At 43.8% G+C, this 10,000-nt stretch overlaps 1 protein-coding gene and 1 long non-coding RNA gene across 3 annotated transcripts in view; both read left to right on the top strand.

The window, feature by feature from the left end:
- The window catches only part of atad2b (ATPase family AAA domain containing 2B), a 135,688-nt gene that overhangs the window by 49,243 nt on the left and 76,445 nt on the right, over window positions 1–10,000 (top strand). For both annotated transcript variants that reach the window (XM_014205715.2, XM_014205714.2), the window contains exon 24: window positions 768–896. In XM_014205715.2, coding sequence (XP_014061190.1) covers window positions 768–896 — 129 coding nt within the window. The remainder of the gene's footprint in view (window positions 1–767; window positions 897–10,000) is intronic.
- The window catches only part of LOC123743489 (uncharacterized), a 4,878-nt gene continuing 580 nt past the window's right edge, over window positions 5,703–10,000 (top strand). The window contains exon 1 of the long non-coding RNA XR_006770317.1: window positions 5,703–7,981. This is a non-coding gene — a long non-coding RNA (uncharacterized lncRNA). The remainder of the gene's footprint in view (window positions 7,982–10,000) is intronic.

Genomic DNA, 10,000 nt, shown 5'->3' on the forward strand with positions numbered 1-10,000 from the left:
CAACCACACAAACACTCACTCGCATGCAATCACACACACTCACGCACATACACACACACATACAGGATCATGTGCAAATCTACACATGCTGCACATAGTGTGCGTAACTGAGGCAAGCCCCTCCTGTGATGGTGCTGGAATGGGGGGTGATGGGAAAAGGGAGGACGGGTTGTATGCAGGGCAATACACTCTTACCACATAAGAGATTTTCCAACCTTTTCATCTTAACCGTTAAGGCTAAAAGTCTCCTTTCTCAGAAAGACAACACACACAGCCTCCCCCACAAATGAATATTTTAGGAGCAGAAGTTAGCTGTCTGACAGGGAATTCAGCAGTGAGAAATGCTGAAGGTATCAGTTTGTGCTGTTGGAGTGCCTGGTGTTTGGTTGCGTCAGCAAAACCTCATCTGGGATTATATTGCTCTGACCTGGAGTCGGGGAAGTGTGTAGGCGTGTGTGTGCTAAGTATCAGTGTGTTAGAATGGAAATGTCTGCTCCCTGATGTTGGTTTGATACCTCATTTATTCCTCTTATTCACAGACAGCCTGCCACACAGGGACATTTAGAGGCTCTCTGACACACACAGACAAACGCACGAGTTTGCGCAGACCAAAGTACATGAAGTTGTCCACTGGATTCTAGTTATTTGGATTCATCAATCGATGAATGCTGTTTTGTCTCAGTGTCTGTCTGTACACTTACATCCCCTTCAGTGTGTGTGTGTGTGTGTGTGTGTGTGTGTTAATTGATCCTGTGTGTTGTCTGCAGACCTCCAGACTCCGGCCTTGCTGCCAGTCTCCCCGGCTGCCGTGGTAACCACCAGGAAGTCGGCTGTAGAGGAGAATGCTGGGAACAGCACTCAGGGACAGACCATCGACAAGCAGCACTGCAGCAGCAGTGAGTACTACAAATCAAATCACATTTTATTGGTCACAGACACATATTTAGCAGATGTTATTGTAGGTGTAGTGAAATGCTTGTAAACACACACACCACCCAGAGCACAGTTAACAACAGTTTCTTAACACCGCACAGAGTCCTAAAAACAGAGTGCTAATACCCAGTCCCTTCTGTCATTAGAGATGTGATCCAGTTGTGTGTGTGTTTAGTTGGATCTGGGTTCAAGGCATTTAGAATCAGGCCATTTAGCTGATTACAGAACCACCATCCCACAGAGCAGAACCACACCGAGTAACAGCCGCTCCGCGTAGTAGCAACCCAGTTGGATGCCTCAAATACTCCTGCTTTCTCACACGCACACACACACACACACACACACACACACACACACACACACACACACACACACACACACACTCTTTCTCCAGTCACACTCCACAGTAGAGGAGCGGTGCAGTGGACAGCCTCATTAGAGACGTCTTCTCAGTGCTGTGTGGACCGTGACCACGCTGCGGAGGAGTTCCACAGCCTCCTGCTGTCACCGCCAGGTGCCCACACAGAGCAGGGAGGGCAGTGGGCAGACCGAACAGGTCCTTACCTGCATGTAGCACTGACATCCGGGGGGGTGTAGTAATCTGAGGTAATACTTGAGGTCGTTACCTGTACCTCTGCGTTGGTGTCTGTCTGAATGAAGGAGATTGATAGTCCAAGTATGAGTTTTTACTTCAGTTCCTCTGTGATTTTTAAATCTGTTGCCGTGATGACCGAGTTCAGTCTAGTTACCAACTGGTGTCCCCCCCCCCACAGTTTAGGTCTACCTCTAAGATTTGTCTAGAAATATTATTTCAGTTTCAGAATATGTATGGTCACAATCACCACAAATAAAAATGGCACCACACGCCCACACGAACGAGAGGCACAGCGTTCTAAGGCACTGCATCTCAGTGCTAGAGGCGTCACTACAGATCCTGGTTCGATCTCGGGCTGTATCACAACCAGAGTCCCATAGGGCGGTGCACAATTGGCCCAGCGTCGTCTTGGTTAAGGGAGGGTTTGGCCGGGGTAGGCCGTCATTGTAAAATAAGAATTTGTTCTTAACATTTATTAACTAGGAAAATGTGTTAAATATTGGACTAGATGTTGCTGCACTGCAATACTCTGTTCTACCACAGGATGGCGCTAGTCTCTCTGGAGACACCAGTTATAGGCCTCCTGCTGTGTGTGTAAACCAGTAGTCTTTGAGATGAGAGATTCTCTTTACCATCATTAGTAGTGTGTGTGCCTGTCTGTTTTAACTTCTAGCTTACTGTTAATGATCCATCTGGGTTAGGGCTGGATGATTATTAAACCATATTTTTATTGCTTTCTAACTTGAGCTCCCGAGTGACGCAGCGGTCTAAGGCACTGCATCTCAGTGCTAGAGGTGTCACTACAGACCCTGGTTCGATTCCAGGCAGTATCAACCGGCCGTGATCGGGAGTCCCATGTGGCCCGGGTTTGGCCGGGGTAGGCCATCATTGTAAATAAGAATTTGTTCTTAACTGACTTGCCTAATTACATTTAAAAAAATGTGCGATTCACGATATACACTTAGTGCACAAAACATTAGGAACACCTGCTCTTTCCATTACATAGCTTTCATCTAGTCAGTCTATGATATTTTCTTTATCACTTGTTGAATCCACTTCAGTCAGTGTAGATTAAGGGGAGGAGACAGGTTAAAGAAGGATTGAGACATGGATTGTGTGTGCCATTCAGAGGGTGATGGGAAAGACAAAATATTTAAGTGCTATTGAACGAGCATGGTAGTAGGTGCCGGGCGCACCGGTTTGTTTGTCAAGAACTGCAATGCTGCTGGGTTTTTCACACACAACAGTTTCCCGTGTATCAAGAATGGTCCACCACCCAAAGGACATCCAACCAACTTCACTCCAATTCTTCCCACAGTTGTGTCAACATGGGCCAGCATCCCTTTGGAACGCTTTCAACACATTGTAGAGTCCATGCCTCGACGAATTGAGGCTGTTCTAAGGGATAAAAATGGGGGTGCAACTCAATATTAGGTGTGTGTGTGTGTGTGTGTGTGTGTGTGTGTGTAATAAATTGCATTTCAAACGGTCAGCAATAATCAAATGAATTTAGGGCTTGTGAAATTATACCCAGGCTAAATATAAGCCTTCCACAACAATAAGACCCACTAATTATTTAATTAAAATCTGCATTTTTGCAATAATCACTGATCTGACTTTCAAGTCTATGAAAATGACCTTTTTGGGAAAGAAATGCCCAGAACCATGCATAATGCACATTCACTAATGAGTAACTTCTAGTAGCAGGCTTTATAGGGAATTCACTTTTGTCTAATAGTACAGTCTCTCAAGCACGTGCTAGTGAGTAGCCAGCGAACCTTATATTTCAAGTTTAGCCAACTTTTTGCTAGATGACAAGGTAGAACAGAGTAATTGTTATCAACACACCATTATGTCAGTCTTGCAACTGTTTGAACAGCAGGCTGGCCTTCAGATGTTGAAATCAACTGGCCTACCTTATTTCTCAGAAAGAGAACAAGTTGCCAATGAGGAGTTGAGACATAAAATGTATTCATTAGAAAGGTTGTTATCCTCTATTATTACAGTAAAATATTGTCTGAATGTGTTTTGGTGTCCATATGACCGTTTCTGTTGGACCAAATCTCAAATGCAAATAGTGAGTTGAAACCGCTTGTCAGAGAGGAAGAAGTGATATTTCATATTTTGTTGTTGTGAGTGGCAGGGGGAGGGGCTTGGTGTGTGTAAAAGGAAAGAAGCATACAGCAGCACCAAAAATACCTAAAAACAACAACATAAAACCTTTATTCTTGCAGTACAGGCATTTGGAATATCGTGCTAAAACATGAATTCATTAATTTGATCTATCGCCCTAATCTGGGTGTAGGAGGCGAGTAGCCACAATGGATTTAATGTACAGCACTTTTTCATGAATACGATCCAGGGTTTACAATGTGGACTTGGATTGATGTGTTAAAAATCTTCTATTTTTTTGGACCGTGTGATTTATAGGTCTTTGCTTATACACTGTAACCACAGTACATGGTATAAACACAACCAGGTTCGGTTACGATGGATCAGTCTTCTTTGACTGCTGTCAATCCTCTGTTTGCGCCGTCACATTTATTTCCAATAACCTGAGGCCTTTCAAGTCATTGACTAAATGCATGCCGTAGTCAATGAGATGGTTTTTCTTCCTTTTTAATCCAAACACTTGAAGATCTTTTTTTTTGTGCGTATTCAACACAATCAGCTACAGCCACATATGACCTCAGTCAATCCTCTAACAATGTTGATATTGTTACATTTGCTATTAATAACCTGAGGGGTTTGAAGTGGTTGTGATTCTGAATTGCATTCAGAAGTAGTCAAATAGATTGTTCCTCTTCTGTTTCCCCTGTCTGACCAAATCAAGGAAGTTAACCTGTTGGGGGTAGGGGGCAGTATTTGCACGGCCGGATAAAAAACGTACCCGATTTAATCTGGTTATTACTACTGCCCAGAAACTAGAATATGCATATAATTATTGGCTTTGGATAGAAAACACCCTAAAGTTTCTAAAACTGTTTGAATGGTGTCTGTGAGTATAACAGAACTCATATGGCAGGCAAAAACCTGAGAAGATTCCTTACAGGAAGTGACCTGTCTGACAAGTTCTTGTTCTTCTTGGCTCTCTTTAATGAAAACTGAGGATCTTTGCTGTAATGTGACACTTCCTACAGCTCCCATAGGCTCTCAGAAGGCGGGAAAAAGCTGAATGATGTAATTCCAGCCACTGGCTGAAAAACATTAGCGCTTTCTGTAAGTGCTCTATCAGAGGACAATGGGACTGAGGCGCGTGCACGAGTCGACCCCATGTTTTTTTATTTTCTCTCTCTTTGAACCTAAACACGCTTTCCCGGTCGGAATATTATCGCTTTTTTTACGAGAAAAATGGCATAAAAATTGATTTTAAACAGCGGTTGACATGCTTCGAAGTACGGTAATGGAATATTTAGAATTTTTTTGTCACGAAATGCGTCGTGCGCGTCACCCTTCTTTACCATTTGGATAGTGTCTTGAACGCACGAACAAAACAGAGGATATTTGAACATAACTATGGATTATTTTGAACCAAACCAACATTTGTTATTGAAGTAGAAGTCCTGGGAGTGCATTCTGACGAAGAACAGCAAAGGTAATAACATTTTTCTTATAGTAAATCTGACTTTGGTGAGGGCTAAACTTGGTGGGTGTCTAAATAGCTAGCCCTGTGATGCCGGGCTATCTACTTAGAATATTGCAAAATGTGCTTTCACCGAAAACTATTTTAAAATCGGACATAGCGAGTGCATAGAGGAGTTCTGTATCTATAATTCTTAAAATAATTGTTATGTTTTTTGTGAACGTTTATCGTGAGTAATTTAGTAAGTTCACCGGAAGTTTGCGGGGGGTATGCTAGTTCTGAACGTCACATGCTAATGTAAAAAGCTGGTTTTTGATATAAATATGAACTTGATTGAACAAAACATGCATGTATTGTATAACATAATGTCCTAGGGTTGTCATCTGATGAAGATCATCAAAGGTTAGTGCTGCATTTAGCTGTGGTTTGGGTTTATGTGACATTATATGCTAGCTTGAAAAATGGGTGTCTGATTATTTCTGGCTGGGTACTCTGCTGACATAATCTAATGTTTTGTTTTCGTTGTAAAGCCTTTTTGAAATCGGACAGTGTGGTTAGATTAACGAGAGTCTAGTCTTTAAAATGGTGTAAAATAGTCATATGTTTGAGAAATTGAAGTAATAGCATTTCTAAGGTATTTGAATAACGCGCCACAGGATTCCACTGGCTGTTACGTAGGTGGGACGATTTCGTCCCACCGACCCCAGAGAGTTAAATGGGCAAATGGGGGCTCCCACCATTAGTGTTTCCCTTCTTTATATCAGGAGCCAACGTGCTTCACATGTCGGTCACTAATTCTGCACCTCCGGGGAATTCAGGTTATCACCGTGTCCCAGAACTTATCACCACGCTCCAGAACTTAATTAATTAGCTCTGGTAATTAATTATTTGAGAGAAAGTAATCATTGGCAACCAATTCTCACCTGGAGCACTTCTGTGACATGTTCAATTAATTGATCGGGGGGAATCAATTAGGTGTTGAGATTAATATGACAGAACCTTGCACACTCCACTGCCCTCCAGGACCTACCCAGAGAGACTGCTGCTGAAGTTACCACTAGACACTGTCTGAATACACATAGAAATACAATTTCTGTACATGTATTTAACCATCCATAATTCACTCTCCTGTGTTCCCATTCATACGCCTCATGTTTCTAGGCTGAAAAACACAAAGCTGGCCTTGGATCAGTGTCTAGGGGCAACTCCGTCAGCAAAGGTTATGATTGAATGAGGGTAAACCAATTCTACCCAGGAGCTTCAGTGAACCCTATTCCCCATAGTACTCTGTGACCGCGGTCGGAAGTAGTGCACTAGTTGTAGGAGTTTGAGACTGAGCTCTAGACCAGAGCCATTAGGCCACCTGTTTAGGGTGGGCCAGGTAGTGTGCTAGGCTATATTTTGGGAATAGGCCGTTACTGGAGCCACAGCTCCTGCCCAGAGAGCCATCACCTGGCTGGTTAGGCTGCGGCAGCCCAGCTCCTGGCCAGAGAGCCATCACCTGGCTGTTTAGGCTGCGGCAGCCCAGCTCCTGGCCAGAGAGCCATCACCTGGCTGTTTAGGCTGCGGCAGCCCAGCTCCTGGCCAGAGAGCCATCACCTGGCTGGTTAGGCTGCGGCAGCCCAGCTCCTGGCCAGAGAGCCATCACCTGGCTGGTTAGGCTGCGGCAGCCCAGCTCCTGGCCAGAGAGCCATCACCTGGCTGTTTAGGCTGCGGCAGCCCAGCTCCTGGCCAGAGAGCCATCACCTGGCTGGTTAGGCTGCGGCAGCTCCTGGCCAGAGAACCATCACCTGGCTGGTTAGGCTGTGGCAGCCCAGGGCCCTGCTGGGTTCATATTAAGAACTCTGACAGGAGAATATGGAGAAGAGTTCACCCACTGTACCTTCCCCTAATCCATTATTCACTCTCATGTGTTTCCATTTATACGCCTCCTGTTTCTAGCAACTGTGTTGACTGTCTTTGACTTGGGCAAACTTGGGACTATTTATGCATGTACCTTGTAAATCCTGCATGCTCATGTTAACACCATTCGCTGTAGGTCTGCTGCTCAGTTATATTCACATTATAGTGTTCTTGTAAAATGTCTTGCATTAGCTCTAGGCTTATATTTAGAGAGCTTTGCAAGTTGTTGTTAGCTTTTCATTCAGCTTTAAGTTGACTTGCAATGTTAAATGGAAATTTCACCTCTGCTCTATTTTACTATACATGTCCATTAATATGTTATTAATATATCATGTCATAAAAATTTAGAATTTCCTCACCACATGCAAATACGAGTGTTTATGTATCTCACTGTTTAGAAACGGGCCAGCTACATGGTTGTAAGCCAACCATAATATCCAGAATTCATGGCGATTTCAGGACGTGGAGGACCGCCCAATTGATGTTAGAGATATGAAAATGTTTGTTTTTAGCCAGCACTTTCAGCCAGAGGAAGTCTCAGCTGATGGGGTTGCCATGTCATCATACTTTCAAAGGGGATTTTATTCCATCGATTTTCCCCTTCACTTCAAAGAGGAAGGCATCCCATCAGCCAACATCAGCTCTGCAAGACAAGACGGTAAGATAGTTAACGTTACCTAGCTAACAAGCTAGAGAACTACATTTGTTAATCTAAACCAATCTAGCTAGCTAGCTTCAATAATACGCTGGCTATATTCCATAGCATATCAATGTAATTAGCCAGCTGCTATCTGGAGACACGATTTGTAACTTTGCAAACTAATATAAGCATCGTTAGGTTACGTTGGTTAACTGTTAGCCTCTGCTGTAGTTAGTTAGCTAGCTAACGTGACTAGCTGTGTTATTTTTAGAGTCCGATCCCATCATCTGCAGAGGCATCAACATCAAGCTCAGCACCAGGAACTAGTGTAAGTCACCTTCTAAAATCTACTAAACCTTTCCATGACTCCATGATGAGCAAATAAATCTACTGGGGCTTGGCATTAACACAGTCTGTGTCTTGTCATAGTTGGTGTGTTTACAAGTAGGCTACAATTTCGTTGATTGTTCATGCAAGGCTTGAAGTCTAAATTGTAGAAAAGGAGGTATTAGTAAAGAGGGGATGGTGTGGGTGACTGACTCTGTTGGGGGGTGGGTATTGTGTAAAGGTTAGTATGCATGACCTATTGACATGAACAAAAATCACCAATACACAAGTGCTCCTCAAACTTTTTACACCCTTGCAGTCAGTTCTTTGACATGGGGGAATGGGGATGTTGGTATACTTGTCTAGCCTATTCACTCTATTGTTGGCAGTGCTTGTCTACTCAACAGCACAACTGTAGGTGCTCATACACAATTACACGACTAGACTGTCTACAAGTCAAGCACCCTTCAAACTTTTCACGTCTTTGCTAATAGCCCAGCAAAGCCCCATTTATTGATTATAACAAAACACATACAGTGGGGGGGGAAAAAGTATTTGATCCCCTGCTGATTTTGTACGTTTGCCCACTGACAAAGAAAGGATCAGTCTATAGTTTTAATGGTAGGTTTATTTGAACAGTGAGAGACAGAATAACAACAAAAACATCCAGAAAAACGCATGTCAAAAATGTTATAAATTCATTTGCGTTTTAATGAGGGAAATAAGTATTTGACCCCCCTCTCAATCAGAAAGATTTCTGGCTCCCAGGTGTCTTTTATACAGGTAACAAGCTGAGATTAGGAGCACACTCTTAAAGGGAGTGCTCCTAACCCCAGCTTGTTACCTGTAAAAAAAGACACCTGTCCACAGAAGCAATCAATCAAACAGATTCCAAACTCTCCACTGTGGCCAAGACCAAAGAGCTCTCCAAGGATGTCAGGGACAAGATTGTAGACCTACACAAGGCAGGAATGGGCTACAAGACCATCGCCAAGCAGCTTGGTGAGAAGGTGACAACATTTGGTGCGATTATTCGCAAATGGAAGAAACGCAAAATAACTGTCAATATCCCTCGGCCTGGGGCTCCATGCAAGATATCACCTCGTGGAGTTGCAATGATCATGAGAACGGTGAGGAATCAGCCCAGAACTACACGGGAGGATCTTGTCAATGATCTCAAGGCAGCTGGGACCATAGTCACCAAGAAAACAATTGGTAACACACTACGCCGTGAAGGGCTGAAATCCTGCAGCACCCGCAGGGTCCCCCTGCTCAAGAATACATAAACATGCCCGTCTGAAGTTTGCCAATGTACATCTGAATGACTCAGAGGACAACTGGGTGAAAGTGTTGTGGTCAGATGAGACCAAAATGGAGCTCTTTGACATCAACTCAACTCGCCGTGTTTGGAGGAGGAGGAATGCTGCCTATGACCACAAGAACACCATCTCCACCGTCAAACATGGAGGTGGAAACATTATGCTTTGGGGGTGTTTTTCTGCAAAGGGGACAGGACAACTTCATCGCATCAAAGGGACGATGGACGGGGCCATGTACCGTCAAATCTTGGGTGAGAACCTCCTTCCCTCAGCCAGGGTGTTGAAAATGGGTCGTGGATGAGTATTCCAGTTTGACGACGACCCAAAACACACGGCCAAGGCAACAAAGGAGTTGCTCAAGAAGAAGCACATTAAGGTCCTGGAGTGGCCTAGCCAGTCTCCAGACCATCATCCCATAGAAAATCTGTGGAGGGAGCTGAAGGTTCGAGTTGCCAAACGTCAGCCTCGAAACCTTAATGACTTGGAGAAGATGTGCAAAGAGGAGTGGGACAAAATCCCTCCTGAGATGTGTGCAAACCTGGTGGCCAACTACAAGAAACGTCTGACCTCTGTGATTGCCAACAAGGGTTTTGCCACCAAGTACTAAGTCATGTTTTTCAGAGGGGTCAAATACTTATTTCCCTAATTTAAAATGCAAATCATTGTATAAAATTTTTGACATGCGTTTTTCTAGATTTTTT

The sequence above is a fragment of the Salmo salar genome, chromosome ssa06, assembly GCF_905237065.1.
Source record: "Salmo salar chromosome ssa06, Ssal_v3.1, whole genome shotgun sequence".
In the NCBI taxonomy this organism is placed as follows: domain Eukaryota; kingdom Metazoa; phylum Chordata; class Actinopteri; order Salmoniformes; family Salmonidae; genus Salmo; species Salmo salar.